Source organism: Cibotium barometz, chromosome 2, assembly GCF_041138505.1.
Source record: "Cibotium barometz isolate CiBa-2024 chromosome 2, ASM4113850v1, whole genome shotgun sequence".
NCBI classification, from domain to species: Eukaryota; Viridiplantae; Streptophyta; class Polypodiopsida; order Cyatheales; family Cibotiaceae; genus Cibotium; species Cibotium barometz.
This window is the reverse complement of record NC_141047.1, coordinates 45,304,777-45,327,148: the sequence shown is the minus strand read 5'-3', so window position 1 is coordinate 45,327,148 and position 22,372 is coordinate 45,304,777. Positions and strand designations below refer to the sequence as shown.

The 22,372-nt window shown below is 48.4% G+C and overlaps 1 protein-coding gene across 1 annotated transcript in view; it reads left to right on the top strand.

Moving 5' to 3' along the window:
- LOC147641135 (RNA recognition motif (RRM)-containing protein) overlaps positions 1 to 21,689 on the top strand; it is a 45,829-nt gene extending 24,140 nt beyond the window's left edge. Inside the window, exons 3-4 of the mRNA XM_086818523.1 lie at positions 20,431 to 20,618; positions 20,886 to 21,689. Coding sequence (XP_086674649.1) covers positions 20,431 to 20,618; positions 20,886 to 21,395 — 698 coding nt within the window. The 3' untranslated portion in view covers positions 21,396 to 21,689. The remainder of the gene's footprint in view (positions 1 to 20,430; positions 20,619 to 20,885) is intronic.
- Positions 21,690 to 22,372: the final 683 nt, after the last annotated feature.

The window sequence follows — 22,372 nt, the reverse complement described above, 5'->3', positions numbered from 1 at the left end:
AAGGCCAATCTGGCATCCCAAATACCGCACTGCTGTGCCTGGAGGAATCCATCTAAAACCGGGGTCCGGGCTCCATGCCGGAGTGGGAGCACTACTGATCCAAAAGGCCATTGTCTTGCGCCAATTGATCAGTGCTCCCGAAGCTGCACTAAAAACCTGGAGCGACTGCTCAGCCCGAATAAGATTGGCCTCATGGCCATGCAAAAATAAGCCCGTGTCGTCTGCAAACTCAGCATCAAGCAGGTCCTCCCCCCGGACTGGGAGCTGCAGTCCTCTCAAACCAACCTCTTCTGCCGTCAAATACATACTCATAGCCTCCGCAAAGAAGAGAAAAAGGAAAGGGGCGAGAGGACACCCCTGACGGACTGATCTGGTCAGCTCAAAACTCGGCCCCCGTCCTCCTGCAATCAGCACCTGGCTGCGAGCTGTGGAATACAGAGCTGCCACCCCTCTGATCCATCCTGGCTCAAAGCCCAGGCGAAGCATAGTGCCCTCTAAGAAACCCCAATCAACTCTATCGTATGCCTTCACGACCAAGTCCTCGCCAAGAAATCTAGCTCGGGCCGTCGCCTCCCAGAAAGTAAAGATGTTGTCAAGGATACTGCGCTCCTTGACAAATCCTGTCTGAGTAGCATGAATCAACTCCCCCAGGAAGGGCTGGATCCTCAAACTCAAGGCCTTTGCCAAGACCTTGTAGATAGTATTGAGGATCGTAATAGGCCTCCAATGCCGAATGTCATCTGATACTCCCTCCCCCTTGGGGATAAGATAGATCAAGCCCTCTGAAAAGCTCTGCGGCATCACCCCAGTGTCCAAAACATGCTGAAAGCCCCTGCGGAGGCAGGCCCCAAAAGGTCCCAATAGCGCATAAAAAAGGCCGGCGTCAGTCCGTCCTCCCCTGGGCAACTATGTCGCGGCAGGACCCTCAAGGCCTCGGCAAGCTCAATCTCTGACAGAGGCGCACCTAAAACTGTACGCATATGGTCTGTGACCCTCCTCTGCACATGGGCCCACACAGTCTGTCTGCAAACATCTCGATCCTCAGTGGCTGGCTCCGCTGAAAGCAGGTCACTATAAAATGCAGTAGCAATGGCTCTGATCTCCCCGAGCTCAGTAGCTACCGATCCATCCGGTCTACCAAGCTGGCGGACTCCTGCTCGCGCATGACGGGGTCCAGTGATCTCAAAAAACTCTCCAGTCACTCTATCACCAAGCTGCGTCCACTGAGAGGCCTGACGACGATAGTAAAACTCATGTCTCTGCTCCTCTACCTCTCTAACCTCCTGGCGTGCCTGGCTCAGCTGGGACGCCACCCACTCACATGCAGGCTGCTGCTCCTGAAGGCGCTGTAGCGAAGCAAGGCTGCGTCTCAGCCGTTGCTCCCGCTCGCGAATCTCTCCCAGTCGTGTCAAAGCTGCAGCGTGTAGAAAAGAGCTAAGATCAATGAGTCCCTGGGCACACTGGCCCGCTGCATCCTGGTCAGAGCACTGACTATCATGCCAGATCCTCTCAATGTCCTCAGCGAGACTGGGATCTGTAAGTACCCTCTCTGGGATCCTCAACTGCAAGCTGGGCTCCCGGGTCCCCTCCTCCAATGCCAATATAACTGGCGCATGATCTGAAAATGAGGTGCCAGCAAGAATGCCGACGGAGCCCCCTCGCTCCCCTAACCAATCGCCCACATAAAAGCGATCAATCCGTGATAGATTAGTCCCTCCCTGCCGGCGATCCGACCGAGAGAAACTAAGACTGTCCTGAGACCGGGAGAAAGCCCCATGCTGCCATGCATCAGTGATCCTCAGTGACATGCAAAACCGGTCCCAAGCTGCAAGCTCCGTGCCGTGCACTGTAACATGACTGCCTCCCACCCTATCTGCCGGGTCCTCAAGCATGTTGAAGTCTCCCCCAACACACCAATGTGCGGCCTCTGGCAATGCATCTGTAACCTGAGTCCAGAACTCTGCTCTGGCACTAGCATGATTGGGCGCATAGATGTTGAGCACACCCAATAGCTCATCATGCATCCTCAGAATGACATACTGTGCTCTACCAGGCACAATGATCCCTCGATCCACAATGGCTTGTCGCCATACATCTGCAATAACCATACATACTCCTCCCTGTCCACCCAAAGGACCAAACCCTGCAGACCAAAAAGTGTCCCATCTACCAGGCATCACCGAACCATATCTCCGGATCCTGCTCTCACCCAAGTGGTGCTCCTGCATCATCAAAATGTCAATGCTGCCACCAACCAGGCATCTCTGAAGCTCCTGCCTCAAGCAGTCTCGATAGCGTATAAAGTGTGCTCTGCCAAGGCCCTGTACATTCCATGAGATGATCCTCATGGATGCCCTGCTGAGGTGGATGCTGTCTCAGCCGTACGGCGGGCCTTCGCAAGCGGCTTGGATGGAGAGTAGTCCCCATCCGAACGGCTGCGAATCTGCCCACCCGGTGTACTGCAAGAATCCCGGATCAGGCGCCAGTGGCTGTGGCCCATGGCGACTGCCTCCTGCTCTGACAGAGCAACCTCGTGTATACTCACATATCCAGGGTCGCGTGCCAAGTCTGCCACTATGCGCACGACCAAATGACGAATCCCTGAGGTATCCACACTCCCGGGATCCAAGAAAAAATGAGCCAACTCCCAAAGTCGGCCTATCACATCTGTCACCTCCAGATCGCTCATATGATGCGAAAACTCAACTGCCTGAGTCTTCAAAGTGCTGAGAGCGAGCTCTAGAGTCCACTCCCGGTCACAAGGTCCACAAAGAGGGAACGAGAAGGCCACCGCTGAGTCTAGTGCCTCCTCCCCGCGGGCCGGAGGTATCACTACATGAACGCGAATGGGTGCTGGCTCATGGGGGCCCTCTGCTCCAAAAAGCCGTGTGAAGGTATAATCAAAAGCCTCCGAGCGCTGTCTAATGCCAAGGCGACTCAGCCGACTGCGGATAGATGAAATCCGTGAGGCCCTAATCGGCATAGGTTTCCTCTGTGATGCTCGAGCGAGGTCAGTGCTCAGCGCTCTCCGGACTGCAGGTGAGTGCCAGGGAACTGCCAGGGCCTCCCAGGAAGGTGAGGCGGGCGGAGGGGGAGGAGGGGGAGGCGAGGGAGGTGGAGAGGGAGCCGCTGCCGAAGCCGGAGCGGGGGCGGGAGGAGGCGATGGTGGAAGCGAGGCGGAGGGAGGGGACGGGGGTGGGGGGGGTGAAGGAGGGGGAGCTGGCATCTCCTGGTCCTCAGTCGCTGCAGGGGTCTCCTCCTGTAGGGGAGCAAAGCTGTTCCTCACGGGAACCCAGTGAGGCTGAGACTGTGGCTGCTGCTGCAGCGGTCTCTGGGCGTGCTGCTATGGCTGTCTCCCTCGGCGGCGCCCCTGTCCAGGCTGCCACTCCGAGGTCTCTGTGGCCTGAGCAGGTGTCCCGGAGGCAGCCTGCCGAGCCGAATCTGTGGGCGGGCCATCAGTAGCCTGCTGCTGTGGTGCGGGTCGAGGTCTCGTGCGAGGGCAGGCCTTGGCCAGATGACCGACCTGCCTGCAAATGAAGCACTGGTTCGGGAGCCCCGAGAACTCCACTCTCTGATCTATCCACCCCCCCCCCCCCCTATCCTAGGTAGCTGAATGACCTTAGGAAGGGAGGAGATGTCAGACACCAACACTCTAACCGAAGGTAGCCCCGCTGCTCTGGCCACCACTGAAGCTGCTGAGGGGCCCGTCTCTAGTACCGAGCCCACCAATGCTCCGAGCCTGGAGAGGAGCGGAAGATACTCCCGGCGGAGACCAGGGAAACAAACTGTAACATGGAAGAGGCGGACTCATGGCAAGGACCTTGGCAACGCTCTGGACGGCCTCGAACTCGATCTGATAATGTCCCCGGCCCAGAAGCTGTACATCCAGGATCTTGCCCACATCTGCAAGAAGGCGGGCCTGAAGAAGATCCCTGATCTCCCCTCTGCTGGGGCGAGTGCCGACTATACGGCAGATGGTGGAATGAGCCTGGAGGCGTTCCACCTCTGCGGTGAGGCTCGCTTCCTCTTCCGGCGAAAGAGAAAGCCTGATGGGGGTGACCTCGGGGGCGGGCGAGGGGGCTGCGGATGAGTCCCTCTGAGGCGGGGCGGGAGGAGCCTCCATCAGAGTCTGAAGCTGCGGCGAAGGCGAGGCGAAGGCGGGAACCTGCTGGAAACGAACTGCACACAGAGAGGCGGGATACGGAGCGAAAAAGAGAAACAAAACCCCAAGGGGGGGGGCGGAAGCTAGAAGGAGAAGGCGAATGAGAAAAAAGAAAAAAAACCCCAAAAAAGGGGAAGGCGGGGGCTGCGCGCAAGAGGGAAGGGGAGGAAGCGAACAGGCGGATGGGGGAGGAAGAGGCGTAGCAGAGTGGAGGGGGGGCGCGAAGACAAGGGGGAGGCGCGAGGAGAGGAAGCGAGGCGGAACAGAAAAAAAAGGGGGGGGGGCGCAACAGCGGAAGCAGGCGAGGGGGGGGCTAAAAAACCCCGGCGGCGGGCAATGAAGGCGGAGGGGGGGAAGGAGCGAAGGGCAGGCGGGAGGGCGAGCAGGTAGAAGGGGGCGACAGGCGCGATGCAGAACCACGAGCAGGGGCAGCGGGAGCTTCAGCGAGCGCAACCGAGGAAGATCAGAAGTTTGATCGTGAAGCTTTTCTTATTAAGGATGGAGAGGGAGTAATCAATAAGTGCTGGCTGGCTCCCCACGCTTGCATGTGGGTGGCCAGCTCTAAGGGGGGGTGGGTAGGTGACCCAGCCCACCCCCACACTCACTTAAAGTGGGGCTCCCCACCTTGGCCCCTAAGTGGGTGCCCAAAGGGGGTGCCCACATTTAAGTGAATGTGAACACCTAACCTTATAAAATAAAAGGTTAGAATATGAAACATTAAAACAATATGTGCGACATACTTACCACCTGTTCACTGTTAGACATCATCCCCTACTTGCTGGCTTCCTATTTGGTGTCCTATTTTAGCCTCTAGGGCTGACCATGTTAGTCAGAGGGGCTGGTCACCCCTCACTCATATTTTACCCATATTTATTCCCTATTTTATGGTCTTGGGATTTTCCCTAGTCGTGGAGGTATTTATCCCTAGTCGGCTGCCTTCATGTAGAGATATATATAGCCGGCATGCCTCCCTCATATTTTTACTGCTTGCATTGCTTGCCTAGCTTGTCTAGCTGCAGTCCCTCACTTACGAGGTTCTCCCCTCTTGCTCGGGACATGTATTCCTTTTGATGATGATATTGAGAGCAGGTTCTCACCTGTGTTTCCTCTCCATCTTTCTCTCTCTCTCTCCCTCCTGTGTTTCCACTTTCCCTTCTTCCGCTGCACATTCTATCATGGTATCAGAGCGCCGGTGATTTTCAGCGTTGGATGCTCCCTCCTATACCTCTTCGTATCTGCGTTTTTTCCACCCCTGGGCAGACCTGCGTTTTTGCATTTTCAGCAAGGGCAGCAGCACATAGGTTGTTGCGTTTTTCTTCAGGTGGCTGTCTACAGCAGTTTGCAGCAGTTCTTAGCGTTCATACTCCCCCTGTAGTGCTGGTCGCTTGTTTTGTACAAGCCAGCATCAGCATATTTGCTGCGTTTTTTTCTTCTACAGGTTTCTGATGCTGATTTGCTGATCTGAGGCTTGGGTGTACCTATTTCTCCAGAGCGTTTCCATATTCAGTTCCTTATACCTCTGCGTTTTCAGATTTGCAGCCATGGTTGCTGCCTTTTTTCTGAACCAATCTTGCTGGTAGCTCTACCTTCAACTGGGCTTCATCTGTTGGACCCGAAGGTACCTTCTCTTCAGCGTTTTTCCTCATAGGAGGTGTGGACACTGGTTGGCCTGAATTTTCAGGTTTGTAGCCCTTGTTTGGCTGCGTTTTCTTCTCTAGTGGACACAGATCACTTGCAGAGGGGGTTTCTTGATTGGATTGTGGCTTTGGAGGCAGTTTGGTACTTGAGGAGGATTCTGAATTTCTGATTTCAGTTAGCGTTTTGCTGATTTTGAAGCATCTATACCTGTGTTTTGTTCTTGGCCTACACGGTTTCCCGGTTTCTACATGTTCCTTGCCTTTTGTTGGCGGTGAAGTGCTATTTTGGCTGGATAGCAGTGTTTTGGCTGCGTTTTGCTTCCCACAGGAGTTTTCTACACTCAGAGGGGGCCCTTCTCCAGCTACTTCACTTGAGGATCAGTTTCGGGAGCTGTGTTGTATCTGTGGAGACTGTCTTCTTTGATAGGAGTTTACAGTTATTTGGAGGAGAGCAGTGATCTTTTCAAAGATCCTGAGCAGAGTTTATTTTGTCCGAGCTTGTGTTCTTTGCAGTATTTGCAGAACAAGGAGGGTGTTTTGCCCTTTTGCGGTGTGATCCTTTCACATGGATCTTTTATCTGTTGCTGATTCTTGGGATCTGGTTCTACTTCTGGAACGGTCTTCTGCTATCTGTGATGCTTTTGAGGACATTGTTGCCATTGCAGTTTATATTCCTGCTTCCCTTCCTCATTGTGAGGAGTCTACCTCTGCCTCTCTTTGTGATGCTTCTGAGGATGCCCCTCCCCCTGCCAGTTCTGATGGCTTGTTGTTTTGGAGGATGGTTTTTTGGACCCGATGGGATGCTTTGGATCTGTGGTTGCTAACCGTGCCTGGGGCACAGTGGTACTTTTAGAGTTTTTTGGATTTGGATCAGAATCAGGTTGGGCTTGTACCAGTCCGACGATATCATTTTTCAGAGGGGGATGTGGAGTCCTTTCATCTTGCGATGCCCACCTCAGTGGCGTGTACTTATGTACAGCATTGGGCAACTCATGTTATGGAGTTTGAGCAGATGGACCCCATATTTTCTACAGAGTCTTTACATCTTGCAATGTCGACCTTTTCAGAGGATGCTCTTATACAGCATTTGGCTACTCTTGGTACAGAGTTGGAGCAGATTGACTCTATTTCTTTTGAGGGTTCCAGTGAGGAGTAGTTTGCTTCTCCCAGGATTGGTTTTATACAGGATCTGATCTTGGTTGGTTTTGAGGTTTTTCATACCTTCTCTAGGCTGGATACACGACATTCGACTTCGGGGAGTGTTCTTACACTTGGGTTTGGAACCATTATTTGGAGCAGCACGTCGCAGCCTATATGGTTGTTTTCTTCCAGAGGAACGGTGTACCTGGCAGCTTGTTCTGTTGCTTTTGCCGCTGAGTTGCTCAGGAGATTGCTTGTGGAGCTTTCTTGGTACCTGTTTCTGCAGTCTTTCATCTTTGATCGAGGACGGCGTCTCTCGCTTCTTGGAGTTTGCTTAGCATCCGGTGCTGAGAGGGGGTGTTAGACATCATCCCCTACTTGCTGGCTTCCTATTTGGTGTCCTATTTTAGCCTCTAGGGCTGACCATGTTAGTCAAAAGGGCTGGTCACCCCTCACTCATATTTTACCCATATTTATTCCCTATTTTATGGTCTTGGGATTTTCCCTAGTCGTGGAGGTATTTATCCCTAGTCGGCTGCCTTCATGTAGAGATATATATAGCCGGCATGCCTCCCTCATATTTTTACTGCTTGCATTGCTTGTCTAGCTTGTCTAGCTGCAGTCCCTCACTTACGAGATTCTCCCCTCTTGCTCGGGACATGTATTCCTTTTGATGATGATATTGAGAGCAGGTTCTCACCTGTGTTTCCTCTCCATCTTTCTCTCTCTCTCTCTCCCTCCTGTGTTTCCACTTTCCCTTCTTCCGCTGCACATTCTATCATTCACATGCACCAAAACTCGTCAGAATACAGAGCAGACTTCACGACTCACTGGCAGGCGTCCCCGCTCAGTAAGTAACACGTCAAGCAGGCAAACACACAAATACATGTCATGCGAAAACAGTTTCAAACATGCAAAATATGTGTGAATGTGCAAATAGTAACATGGACATATCTCCCGTTCATGGAACAAGTACAAAATATCTGTCTGCACAAAACTGGCACGACATAAAAACATAAAAACCTGGTCTTCCTATGGAGTGACAGTCCCATAGGTAAGACACAGTTCCAGGCACGAGTCTCCCTATGGTGTGACAGTCCCATAGGCAAAACACGGCACGAATACTGGCTCTTCCATGGCGTGACAGTCCCATGGGTTGAACACAGTCCAGGTCATACACGGGTGGCACTGGTCTGGCTCCCGTCCATACGACACCATCCTGCTAACACACGGGTGGCACCAGTCTGGCTCCCGTCCATGTCAGCAAAATACTGGCCTCTTCACACGAGACACCGGCCTGGCCTCAAGTGAACGAGACGCAAAAACTGAAGATGGACCAAATGGTCGGCCAATTAGTGACATCCCCCCGGGCTTCTAAAGAGTTGACCTCAACTGAAAAGCCTCAAGATATGCCTGCAACAATTGCGGATAATCTGCAAAATAATCCTCATTTACCCATTTGGCATCAATAGGCAAATAATTCTTAAACTTCACAAGGTATCTCCTGGAAAGCTTTCCTGCAGGTAGCTTTCTCTCCTTGTGAAAAACAATCTGTTCTGGCTAAAGGATCTCCTCAAGCTCTTCAATTTTTTGGCGGATCTTCTGTGACAGGCTCATCAGGATCGGGCCCCACATATTTCCGAAATAGACTCACATGAAAAGCATTGTGAATCTTCCAATGACTAGGTAAAGCAAGCCTGTAGGACACTTCATTGATTTTGTGAATCACCTTGAAGGGTCCATAATAGCGAGGAGAAAGCTTAGGATATGATCCTTCTCGTCCTGGCCTCTTCCGAAGCCTAGCCTTCTCAAATTTCAGCAATACCCATGTCATGTGCATAAGCAATGCCATGGACCTTCTCAAGGCTAAATCCAGAAGGGGCAAACAGATAAAGACCATGAACCAGTAGAAGATAGGTAGAACCAGAATGATCAGAGCTTCAGGTGTCTCATCTGAAGTGGACGTGGAGCAGGACAAGTGGGATCCAAATAAGTGCAGTAGGCTGGCTGCAAAAGTGAGTCGGCTGCAGGACAGGAGGTGTCGGCTGATTCCAGAAGGGCCAGGGGCTGAAGCGCATCATAAAGTCAAAAGCATCTAATAAAAGAGCATGCATTTTGGTACTTTTTGGCAGGGCTGCTGGCCGACCAGCAGTCGGCCAGTTTCCCATGGATCCCAAGGCCTATATAAAGGCACACTTGCTCTTTGTGTTAGGCATTCAAACCCACTACGGGTTGGGATCACTAGAGGTCCCATAGGGGACAGGTTTTGGTGTTTTACCACCTTTTCAAGAAGGCAGCCAAGGGCTGCAAGATATGTACCTTTTTGTACCATAGTATATACTCTGATTCCAGCACTTCTCACTCTCTCTCTCTACTCTCTCTCTACTTGCGTTTTTGCATCAAATGGTGCGTTTTTGCATCAGAAGGTTTTCAAGAGTGTTTAGGGCTGAAAGAAGACTACCCAAAGCTTCCGCACGTTACATTGGTATCAGAGCATAAGGCTCAGCCAAGCTAAACACTGATTCAGTCCCAGATGATGGTGTACAGGTCCAAGGTACAGGAAAGTACACGGATTCGAAGCCCACGGCAAGAACACAGAGCGGGAAGAACTCCCAGGAGGTTTGTTGGTGGTGTTCCACAGTGCCAGATGGGGATGGCAGTTCCGTGAGCCAGATAGGTTCTCAGGTAACGGTCCCAAGGGAGGTTGATCCTCCAAGGGTGATGTGAGAGTGCCAGACTCAGTTCCAGGAATGACGACCAAGACGGTGTTCACAGTCAGGGCAAGAATGAATTGTGGACTAGAGGAAGACCAGATGCATAGATCTTCATAAGAGACAGAGTGGTTTGGAGAACAGACCGGATTTTCAGAGAAAAAAGGTTTGCTAGGGATGGATGATGACAGAGGGACTTCGGGACAGGATTGGGATGATGACAGTCATCCAAGAGCAAGTTGGATTCCCGTCATCAAGTTTAGCAGAGGGGGATGTCATGTGCATAAGCAATGCTATGGACCTTCTCAAGGCTAAATCCAGAAGGGGCAAACAGATAAAGACCATGAACCAGTAGAAGATAGGTAGAACCAGAATGATCAGAGCTTCAGGTGTCTCATCTGAAGTGGACGTGGAGCAGGACAAGTGGGATCCAGATAAGTGCAGTAGGCTGGCTGCAGAAGTGAGTCGGCTGCAGGACAGGAGGTGTCGGCTGATTCCAGAAGGGCCAGGGGCTGAAGCGCATCATAAAGTCAAAAGCATCTAATAAAAGAGCATGCGTTTTGGTACTTTTTGGCAGGGCTGCTGGCCGACCAGTAGTCGGCCAGTTTCCCATGGATCCCAAGGCCTATATAAAGGCACACTTGCTCTTTGTGTTAGGCATTCAAACCCACTAGGGGTTGGGATCACTAGAGGTCCCATAGGGGACAGGTTTTGGTGTTTTACCACCTTTTCAAGAAGGCAGCCAAGGGCTGCAAGATATGTACCTTTTTGTACCATAGTATATACTCTGATTCCAGCACTTTTCACTCTCTCTACTTGCGTTTTTGCATCAGATGGTGCGTTTTTGCATCAGAAGGTTTTCAAGAGTGTTTAGGGCTGAAAGAAGACTACCCAGAGCTTTCGCACGTTACAACCCAATCACCTTCTTTGACTTCCATGTCCCTTCTATGTTTGTCAGCAGCCATTTTATGCTTATCCTGAGATCTTGCAATGGCTGTCCGCACGTGACCAAAGGCAACATCCAAGTCACGAACATATTCATCAGCTGTAAAAATCTCATCCTTTGTACGAAGGATGGGTGGCAAGACCACTCTGCCATAAATAATCTCAAACGGAGCCTTTCCTGTGGAAGCATGGATCGTATTGTTGTAGGCAAACTCAACAAGTGGAAGATACTTCTCCCATGCAGTCTTTTGATCTGCCACATAACATTTCAACAAATCCAACACGGCTGAATTTGCAGCTTCACTTTGGCCATCCGTTTGGGGATGATAAGCTGATGAAAACTCAAGTTTAGTATCCATATTATCAAACAAAGCCCTCCAAAATAGGCTTGTAGTCCTGGGATCTCTATCCCCAACAATGGATTTAGGCATACCATGATGCTTGAAAATATTAGCAAGAAAAAGCTTTACCATATGATCAGCTTTGATGGTTTTCTTGACGGGCAAGAAATGAGCTTGCTTGCTAAACTTGTCCACAATAGTCCAAATAGCATCATTCCCATGGTGGGATCTAGGCAAATCCATAATAAAATCCATGGTGATACTTTCCCAAGGTTGCGAGGGAATAGGCAATGGCTGAAGCAAACTTGGAGGCTTTTGCCTGTCAAATTTCACCTTTTAGCAAGGAATACATGCACGCACATAAGCCTCAATGTCTTTACGCATGCTCGGCCAAAAGAAATACCTCTGAATCATGCGTGTAGTAGGCATAATACCTCTATGACCAGCATATGGTGGAGCGTGACATTCGTCCATAACCTTAGGACGCAAATCCTTCACCACACATAGGTAATTATCCTTCATGAGATAACCCTCGTTGATAACATAAGAGGCATGTGAATGACCAGCCATCAAATCAGTCCATATATGGCAAAAATCAGCATCCAAATGGTACAAATCTCTTATAGCAGATAGGTCTCCAAGAGAGGCCACGGAGACTGCAGCAACATAAGGCCTCCTAGATAGTGCATCAGCCACCACATTTTTCTTTCCTGGAGTATGCACAATCTGAAAATGAAACATGGAAAGAAAGTTTGCCATTCTCATCTGCTTCTCTGAAAGCTTGGTTTGAGATAGAAAGTATCTCAAGCTTTGATGATATGTCTTGACTACAAATTCAGCCCCAAGAAGGTAATGTTTCCAAATCTTTAAGGTGTGAATTACAGCCAAGAGCTCTTTCTCATAGATATCCATATGAAGCTCAGCATCATGCAAACGACGGCTCTCGTATGCAACTGCATGCCCTTCCTGATTTAGGACAGCTCCTATGCAATCACCACAAGCATCACATTCAACCACGAATGACTTGTGCAAGTCAGGAACAATCAATACTGGACCACATATGATCGCATGCTTGAGCTGCAAGAAAGCATCCTGTTCCTTTGAAGTCCATTTGAAAGCAGTTTTCTTCTTCGTGAGATCATGTAGAGGAGTGGCAATCATGGCGAAATGCCTTATGAAACGCCTGTAATACGAACATAATCCCAGAAAACTACGTACTTGATGTACGTTTTGCAATTCGGGCCAATTCCGAATAGTCTCGATCTTTGCAGGATCCATTGTAACTCCATCCTTGGATACAATATGTCCCAGATAATGAATCTCTGAAAGGAAAAACTCACTTTTCTTGGCATTTACGAAAAGTTTATGCTTCCGCAACTCTTCGAACACTGTGACCAAATGAGTTCTGTGTTCCTACTCATTCTTGGAGAAAACCAAGATATCATCAAAGAAGACTCCTGTAAACTTGCGATGGGGTTGGAATATCCTATCCATCATACGATTAAAAGTAGCAGGAGCATTGGTGAGACCAAAAGGCATTACCAAGAATTCATATAATCCGAAGGCTGTCCTGAATGCAGTCTTATGGACATCTTGTGGCACCACGCGTATCTGGTGATAACCACTCTTCAAATCTAGTCTGCTGAAACAAGCTGAGCCATCAAGCTTATCCAAGATATCATCAATTCGCGGAATTGGGAATCTGTTCTTGATGGTAAGCTTGTTCAAAGCTCTATAGTCCACACACATACGGAATGATCCGTCCTTCTTTTGAACAAGAAGCACAGGAGAGCAGTAAGGTGAGGAACTGGGCTGAACCAAACCTTTCTCTAAAAGCTCGTTTACCTGCTTCATGATTTCTTCTTGTTGTGCAACACTCACTCGGTATGCGGGTTTGTTAGGAGGAGAACTACCTGGCACAAGATCTATGCGATGATCTTCGGGCCTTTGGAGAGGTAATTCACCTGGCAACGAGTCAGCAAAACAGTCGTTGAATGCATTAAGAAAATTCAGCCTATCATTAGACATAGCATCCACATTTTGATGATTTGGCACAAGACTATCACGCACAAAAACCAAGTACGCTGAAAGACTCTTTTTCATTGCTTTATTAATTTGGATGTGTGATACAAGTGGGATGGAATCCCCTTCTTTGCCAGCATCAATAAAATGCATGCGGCCTTTATGCATAAAAGAAATCATATTAGACTTGTAGTCTTTGCGGGGCTCAAGCCTATGGTGCCACGGCTTGCCCAACAATACATCACATCCATTCAGTGGAGCAACTAAGAAATGCTCATTATCAAGGTAGCCCTGGATATGGATGCGCAACTTCCCTATCAAAGGGGTAACCTGCACCTCTTCACCAATAAATGTAGCTTCAGCTTCAATCTGAGGTCCCATGTTTTCAACCTCAATACCCAATGGAGCTGCCATTTGCATAGAGATGAAATTGTCAGTTGCACAGTCATCAAACATGAAGAGTGCGGGCTGATCCTTGATTTGCCCCCAAGCCTTGCAAACCATTCGCTCTTTTGCATCATGACCTGTATTTCCTTGCACATCAGGAACTGCATGTACATTAGCTTTGGTGTGCTTATCCTCGTGCTTTGATTTGCGATCTGGGCATTGTCGGAACATGTGGTCTTTGCTACCACAAGAAAAGCATTAAATTTGACAGATTTGTCACCTGCTTTGAATTCTTTGAGCTTCCTGGCATGAGGCTCATGGTCTTCTCTTTTTCTTTTCCCCTTATCCAACGGGTAGCCCTGTCTGCATGGGCTCCATGGGCCGTCATAGAAACTTCATGGGGCACGGTGGCATGTGCTCCACGAATTCGAAACTCAGATGCATGTGACTTACCTGCATATGGCATTGTCTCTCCATGAGACAACTCAGAAGGCAAAATTTTTCTGGAAGTAGACCTGTCACCATGAGATACATGTCTTGCATGCATGTGACTTGCATGCCCTCCATGAGCACTGGCATACATATATCTATCAGGCTTTGTGCCTTGTGGAGAGGATGCATGTCGAGAGGTGACAGTCACCTCTTCCTTTTGCATAAAAGATTTCAGCCTTTGGGATGTAGGATCTCCATGCTTCAAACGAGGTGGATTTCTGAATTTCAGCTCTCCGTCATCCCCCTCTTTGATATCACCTTTGCGGAGGAGGTAGGCAAGTGCCAACTCCCTTGGTTTCTTGCCCACTTCACGAGCCATTGATTCAAAAGTTACATCTACCATTGCATCAGCCTTCCTGGCTTCAATAGCACTTTGCAGATGGGGATCTTCATGCAAAAACTTAAACTCTTGCTCTTGAGCCTGCAAAAGTTTTCTCATATGTTCCATTTCAGCCCTCATAACATCAGGCTCTTGTTCAAGCATAACTGTCTTTCCTGGAGACAGTTGACCCTTGGATTCACTATCCATAACCCTTTCAAGGGGCTTGTGTCTTCCTCGCAGGGCATCAGACCCACGAGAGGCACTAGATGGACCCCTCGAATTAGGCACTTCCAAAGGGTTGCCTTGGCTGTCCATTGTGTTTTAAGTTTGCTAAAAGCGGGATGTCCAGTACACAGGTTCGTTTCCCCACTAGGAAGAGGGAAACAACTGTGCTCTGATACCAATGAAACCGATCCCGTCAAGTGGGAAAGACTCCGTTGGACACCCACACACTTAATAGCACAACTTTAAAACCACAAATTTGAAATGGACAACTTAATACAACTTGAAATTTAAATGAAATGAAATGGAAAGATGGACACCAGCACTGGGGCCGGAACGGGCCGACCCCCCCTCAATATTTGATATATTTATTGGGAGTATTTAATGAATACAATGCTCCATGGGTTCCAAGAACTAGATGATGTCCATGTACATATGAAAACAGTACCAAACAAATAGGCTCGAAGTCGAATTTCGATGTAGAACTCGAAGCAGAACGACCACTACTGTGGTCCAATCTCTACGGTCCTGTGCTTTCACTGGACTCCGCGGAGAGCGCCTCACTGGTGTTCCGAGACCACGCACAAACAGGCGCTCTCGTACTAACGCCTGGCTCTCCCGATCTCAGCACCTTTGGACCGAGGTTCGCCAATAGAGCTTGGACAACCCGGCACCGAACGGGTGTTGGCCGAGCGGGATGAATCCCTTATCAGATTTAAACATAAAATACGTTACTTAAATCTGAAATTCACTTACTTGTAGATGGTTGATAGAAAATCAATACTCGTGATATGATGAAGCCACCCTTGTTGAAAAAACAGTTGCCTCGTGGTGAACCACCAAGACAAGTATCACCGCAAAAGACTCAGCCGCCTGCTGTGAGAGAAGAAGCATCCACTTGCAAGGGAGGAGATGCCTGGTTGCAGTGTGGAGGAGCTCAAGCAAAGTCGCCTGAGGGTCGTGTTCTACTGGCTGGAGCACAAGCGCACAGCCATAGCAGCCTGTAGAGGCATGCGTAGCTTGGAGAGGTGCAGCCGGTAGTGGATGGGCAACCTGTAGGTACTGTCGCCTGGGGGAATAGCCGCCTGTAGGAAGGAAGATGAAAGGGAAGAACACACGCAGCTGCCTGCAAGAAGGACAGGCAGCGTAGCCAGAGGGTATGTTGTCGCCTGTAGAAGCAGAGGCAGCATGCTGTAGTTAGGAACAGCCGCCTTTGTGCTGCTGTAGTGGCCTGGCTGCAGTGTACAGCCGCCTGGTTATGACCTGAAGAGGAGATGGCCTAGCAGCCGGCTGTAGCAGAGCAGAAACGTAGGTGGCAGCCGCCTCTGTGCAAGAAGCGTAGCCTGAAACGTGTGCAGCCGTTAGCAACATTGGAGGAGATGGCTCCTTTTGAGAGCATGCGCCTGTTGTATGCAGTAGCACAGCTCCCTTTGAACAAGGTTCAGCCGTCAACAGCAAACGATGCAAGCGTAGGGTGATGGAGGCGCACGAAATCCCCTTCCTTTTAAAGGTGATCGTGAAGCTTTTCTTATTAAGGATGGAGAGGGAGTAATCAATAAGTGCTGGCTGGCTCCCCACGCTTGCATGTGGGCAGCCAGCTCTAAGGGGGTGTGGGTAGGTGACCATGCCCACCCCCACACTCACTCAAAGTGGGGCTCCCCACCTTGGCCCCTAAGTGGGTGCCCAAAGGGGGTGCCCACATTTAAGTGAATGTGAACACCTAACCTTATAAAATAAAAGGTTAGAATATGAAACATTAAAACAATATGTGCGACATACTTACCACCTGTTCACATGCACCAAAACTCGTCAGAATACAGAGCAGACTTCACGACTCACTGGCAGGCGTCCCCGCTCAGTAAGTAACACGTCAAGCAGGCAAACACACAAATACATGTCATGCGAAAACAGTTTCAAACATGCAAAATATGTGTGAATGTGCAAATAGTAACATGGACATATCTCCCGTTCATGGAACAAGTACAAAATATCTGTCGGCACAAAACTGGCACGACATAAAAACATAAAAACCTGGTCTTCCTATGGAGTGACAGTCCCATAGGTAAGACACAGTTCCAGGCACAAGTCTCCCTATGGTGTGATAGTCCCATAGGCAAAACACGGCACGAATACTGGCTCTTCCATGGCGTGACAGTCCCATGGGTCGAACACAGTCCAGGTCATACACGGGTGGCACTGGTCTGGCTCCCGTCCATACGACACCATCCTGCTAACACACGGGTGGCACCAGTCTGGCTCCTGTCCATGTCAGCAAAATACTGGCCTCTTCACACGAGACACTGGCCTGGCCTCAAGTGAACGAGACGCAAAAACTGGAGATGGACCAAATGGTCGGCCAATTGGTGACAGTCGTCCAGGATAGTCCTGCATATCTTTGACCAACCATATAAGCGCACTATGCCTGCCATGTTGGCTTTGAAATAGCTCATAGACTAAATCAACAAATCCATGATATTGATAAATAATTCATAGTTTTGTAACCACATATGTGACATATTCTAGCATCCCATACCACTAGAATACTCCCCATATGAGATCCTTGTGTAGGCAACAATTCTAGTGTCCCATATTGCTAGGAACCTCCAATACACAAGACCAAAACCATAAACTATTCATCAAACCATGGAGAAGCCACTGAATCCCAACGAAAACGTCTCTCAGAAAAGAACTTTCCTGAAACACATCTCAAGATAGACATGAGAAACACTCTCCAATTGTGTTAGCAAGGGAGTTCAACATGTACAAAATTCCAATTATTTGCAAAAGAAAAGCATTAAACATAAATACTTATCTTGATAAAAAGCCTGTCGCCAGTATATTTATGTACAATCAAAATTTTTGGGACAAAATCCCTTAAATATCGAGGAGAAAACCAAAGTCCACAACACCCAAAATAGTTTCTAAGTTTCCTCCGAAACTTCGTTCTTTTTGTGGCAGGAACACTGGTTCCCAAAACGATCGGGCTTGGAACAACTTATTGGTCCATCTTCCACCAGAGGAACTTACATGTTCTATTTGTTGTGCTCCTTCCGAGACATCTTCTGAGCCGTCGCCTCCTTGAAAGAATGCCTGTCACCACCTCGAACAATAGGCAGTTCCGGAACAAGAGCCATCTTTCTCTTTCGGAAAGAATATATGGAAGCTTTCTCTGCAACCAATGACTGATGAGGTTCAGCCATTCCAAGATCCGGCTTTACCTGATACTTGCCCCATGCATCAAGGACAATATTCCCTTCCTAAAGAAGATAGTGAAAAGGCAACTTCCTAGGATTTATTTCCAGCATTGATACCAGGTCTAGGAAAACATCTGTAGCACTGGTCTCCATAACCCTTTTGCTTTCCATAACTGTCCTCACATGAGGGTCTTCACGGTACATCTTTAAACTTGCATTGTTTTCCGGAAGCTCTTGACGAAGCTGCCTCGTCAAAGAGTTATGATGGTAAAACTGTGCGTCGATGATCTTGATGTATTGTTCTACCATGTGCTCGAGAGTTCTAGTCCTCTCCTTGTGTTCCTCGCAACTTTGGGTCTTGTCCATAGCCATAGGATCGTCTTGCCTAGATAGGGTAGGCAAGAAGCTGTGCTCTAATACCAAAGAAACCAATTCAGACCTATGATCACAAACCTTTTAACACTTGGGACACAGACAGATAGCACATGTGGTATTGAAACAAAGTTTAGGACGCAACGGAATAACCATAAACAACACCAAAGAGAACACCACACTGAGCTGGAATGGCTGCCCCCCCCCCCCCCCCCCCCCCTAGGAACTGTTTTATTCCAATGAATAAACTGATACAGACAAACCAAGGTGCGGGCGTAGTCCTGCACTGGATTTTCCACGAGCTAAGCAAACACCTGCTCAAGGATCAAGGTACAAACAGCACCAAGAACCAATACGAATCAACCTCGAAACAACAGCCCTGCACGGTGTCAAATCTAACGCCGAACTCTGTGCCAAAACAACCCCAGAAAAACTCTCAAAACAGTCCCAGAGAGAGAGAATAACCAGCCGTTGTACGGCTCGCACTAGAGAGAAAGGAGGAGCTGCCTGGCCTGCTGTATCATTGTACGGCCAGCGCAAGGGAGGGAGGAGGAGCTTCCCGGCTACTGTACGGACTTCTGCAGGTCGGCCAGGGTTGTTGAGGGACTGTACGGCCAGCGAGCAGAGAGGAGAGAATCAAATTGCTGTCCGCCTGTGCGTAGGAGAGGGAGAAAGATATCTGCTGCAGTCCGCCAGGTACCCTCAAGTACATGCCCCCAAATCTGCTCTTGTTCCTTATTTATGGAGTCAACCAGCCAAAAATAGCCTCCATGCTTTTCTCTTTTTGGCCAAAAGTGACTGTGCTTTTCCCTTTGTGCCAAAAGTGGCTTGGCTGCCAAAAATATCAGTTTTTATGCTTTTTCCCAAGCTTGATGGCCAAGTTTTCTTTCAGCACATCCCATATACATAATAATAAATCCAGCCCGTCTTTAATAATGTGTGAACACACCAACTTGTAATGTCATAAATCACTTTATACGCTAAAAATCCCATCCTGCTTTTGCTCAGAAGCCATCTTTCAGACCAAATTTTGCCAATAAGTGCTCCAGTTTTCTTCTATGGAAAATCCCTGTTCGCACCTTGGTTCCAGGTAGTGTGTGAAACACTGTTCAAGATTGGTGAGGGGACCAAATTGGTGACAGCAGGTGGGCAGGCGCACTGGTGGTATGGGATGCCAAGGTGTGGCTGTCGGGGCCTGGTTGACTCATGGCAATTTCGACCTCAAGCTCGGGGGTGGCTGTGGAATGGAGCCGGTGGCTAGGAGGTGAGTCGCTAGCCACAATCTATCGTGGTCATCGATTCAGATTCGATGCAGGTTTTTCCTAACCCTAATAGGATTTCTTGGTATGTGGTCTTTGCACCCATCTCTTTTGCTTTTCTGATAGGAGCAATAGATTAACTTGCTGGTTGCTTCTATCCATTTTGTGTACTCAGTGTTGTGCGTAGATTAGCCATTGTAGTATCTAGTCATGTATTTAGAGTGGTTGCATGTAGAACAAGAATAGCCATTGTGCTTGCTTGAGAACAAAACACGAGGAGCCTATGAGAACTCAGATCGTGCATGGTCAGTCTGGTTACAAAGAAAGAGCGATCGGATTGACAGTCGTGATGCTGGCGGCTGGGGAAAAGAATGTCAAAAAGATCGCAATGTTGGATGAGAGAGTGTGTAATTGGAAAAGCCAAGAAGTAAGAAGGTGTTCGATACGTTTTGAAATTGCTGTATTGCACAAATATGTACTATATGAAAGATTGCGAGAAAGCTGACACTTGAGGCCAGCAAATCGCCTGACCACAGCACCGCTTGGATGCTCTCTTCTAACTTGTAAGTAGTGTGTGGGCACCAAGGTGCATAGCTTAATATCAATGTCCAAATATCTCATCTGCTATGGCAACATTAAACCTACACGCTGTTTTTATACATGAAACACTAATCATTGATAGTTTATTGAATGCCAAAACTAAGTGCCAGTTTAAGGGACATGCTAGGTTTCCTTTTTCTCCCCTTTTTTCTTCTCTTGAGTTAGATCGACCTGTAGTAGCAATTCCAACTCCCCCCCTCCTCCCCCCGGGCCGCTTGCAGGCTCATGGTGTTGCCTGCCTGAAGGCAGTTTTATAACTTGTGGCTGTGGCCACAATATTCAATGGGGATCAGCGGGGATTGAATTCAGGACCTCCCCCATCCAAGTTCCAAACCCACACCACTGGGCTATGCACCCGTTGGCTAACATGCTAGGTTACCACCATGGTTTGCAACCTAACCCCATCACAGTAAGCAGGACTCAAACCAATAGACTTTGGAGGGACAAAAGTATGCCATTTTGTAGTAGGTCAGAGAATCCTTGACTTGGGCAAGGAAGATTCCACGCCTGTGTTGAAGTCTAACAATTGGAAAGTAGATTGCTAGGGGCTTCTGTTTCTATGGCTAGCCATGATGCCCTTTGATGTCTGCAGGGTTGAGGCTTAAATTTGGCGTTATTGTGCAGACAACTTGAATGGAGCCAATGTTGTTGGTCGAACGATAAAGGTTGATCATGTAGCTAATTACAAGAGGAAAGCAGAGGAGGACGAGGAGGAGGAGCAAAGGAAACGAGAAGAGAGAGGTGTTTGCCGTTCCTTTCAACGTGGTGAGTGCAACCGGGGCTCAGCCTGCAAGTTTTCTCATGATGAAAAGGTACACCTCCTCCTCCTTTAGAAACTGAGCTGATTGTCACCCTTTTTATTCTTTCTAAATGCTCTTGTTTTTAGCCTTCGCCTTCTAATTGTTGTGGGGAGAAATGGTTGATGCTTGGGTGCCATTGTGTTTGTGTTTCGAGGTGATCCTTCTGTGGCCACATTTGGACTTAATTGTATAAATGATCAGCCAAGTGGAGGACCTGATGTAATTACCTTTTAGATGGTAGCACAGGCCTGCAATGACTTGGCCCGTTACTTTTTGCAGAGAAGTGCGGATACAGGTTGGGGATCCAAGGATGATGGACCAAGGTGGGGTCATGACAAGTATGACAGAGCCAGTCAGCAACCTTACAGGAAAAGGGACGAAGATGGTAGCAAGAGAGATGGTGGAAGCAGGTTGAAAGAAAGAGAGAAGACAGAAAGCGATGGACGGTGGGGCAGTAAAAGAGAAGACATTATGTACAACTCAAGTGCTAGAAATGGTGATAATAAACATCTAAGTGACAGAGGCAATAGGGAAAAGCTTCATCAATACATGGAAGGAGATGATGATCGGAAGCCCCAAAGGCACAAGCACAGTGATGATACTCAGCAAGGTGGTCGAGCAAGAGAAGATGTCAAGGAGGCCCAAAAGAGTGGTAGAATCAGAACAGCTCACAGTAGTGACGATGAGTTCCACAGAGGGCATGGTAGGAGAACCCATGCTGCAGTGGAGAAAAGAGATGACAGAAGGGACTGGCAGAATGACAGAGACTCTAAGCTCTCAAGGAGATAAAAAAGCCATCTAGCTGGGAAAATCCTTTTCAGTACTGGCATCCTGTCAATCAGATGCGTACTCATTTGGGACTGTTCTGTGGTATAATTGGTGCATTCTTTGGGTACCCAGCTTCTGTATATTTTGGTGCAGGAAACTGTACCATCTCTTGTTTTATGCCTCTGCCTTAATACCATGGAGTTTCTTGCTGATTCTTTCAGTCTTCACTGTGACTCGTTAGCAGTGTGAAGACTGGTAGAAGATCAGTACTGGTGAGAGGGTTTCATCAGTTGATATGTTGCACTTGTTTTCTGAGATTGTTGTTTGATTGATTTACTACGTGTGTCTGAAGTTACTTTATGGCATGTGACAACGTGCACAGATATAGGGTGGGGTGTCCCTATTGATATTGGTTGCTGAAGTACTAAATCAAGGGGTGTGATAGCTTTGTTGATGGGCTATCAAGCCGTTTCTAGGGTCAATCTATGCCTAGGTACTTTACATACATTCAGTGCTGCTAATGCCTACTCATCAAGTGTTGCTTAGTAAGTTCATTATTGACATTAGTTGCGTAGTTTTGTGGCCCCCTGACAGGAATGTCACGCTAGCAAAAAGCTAAATGAAGTAGTGTTTAAAGCTTCCATACCATGACACACTTCTGCATATATTTAATGAAAGATCACTCCAGCATGGAGTGGGGATTTGAAGGAATGGAAAAATATGAACTGCGAAAAATATGGTTAACTGCAATACTTTGTACCACCTTTTCTAACCATAAAAATGGGTTCACAGTGAACACAATGTATGAATTTGAGTTCTTATGAACTTCGAGAAAACATGAAGCACCGCATTTTTGTATTATATTCCATGGAAAAAGAGAGGGGCACCAATTTAGAATTCATGTTTGTAGTTGTGTATTGATGAGTGCCCATGTGTTTGTAATTATTGACCTGCCTGCTTGAGGCAGGCGTAGAACTTGGTATGCAGCCTAGACCTTC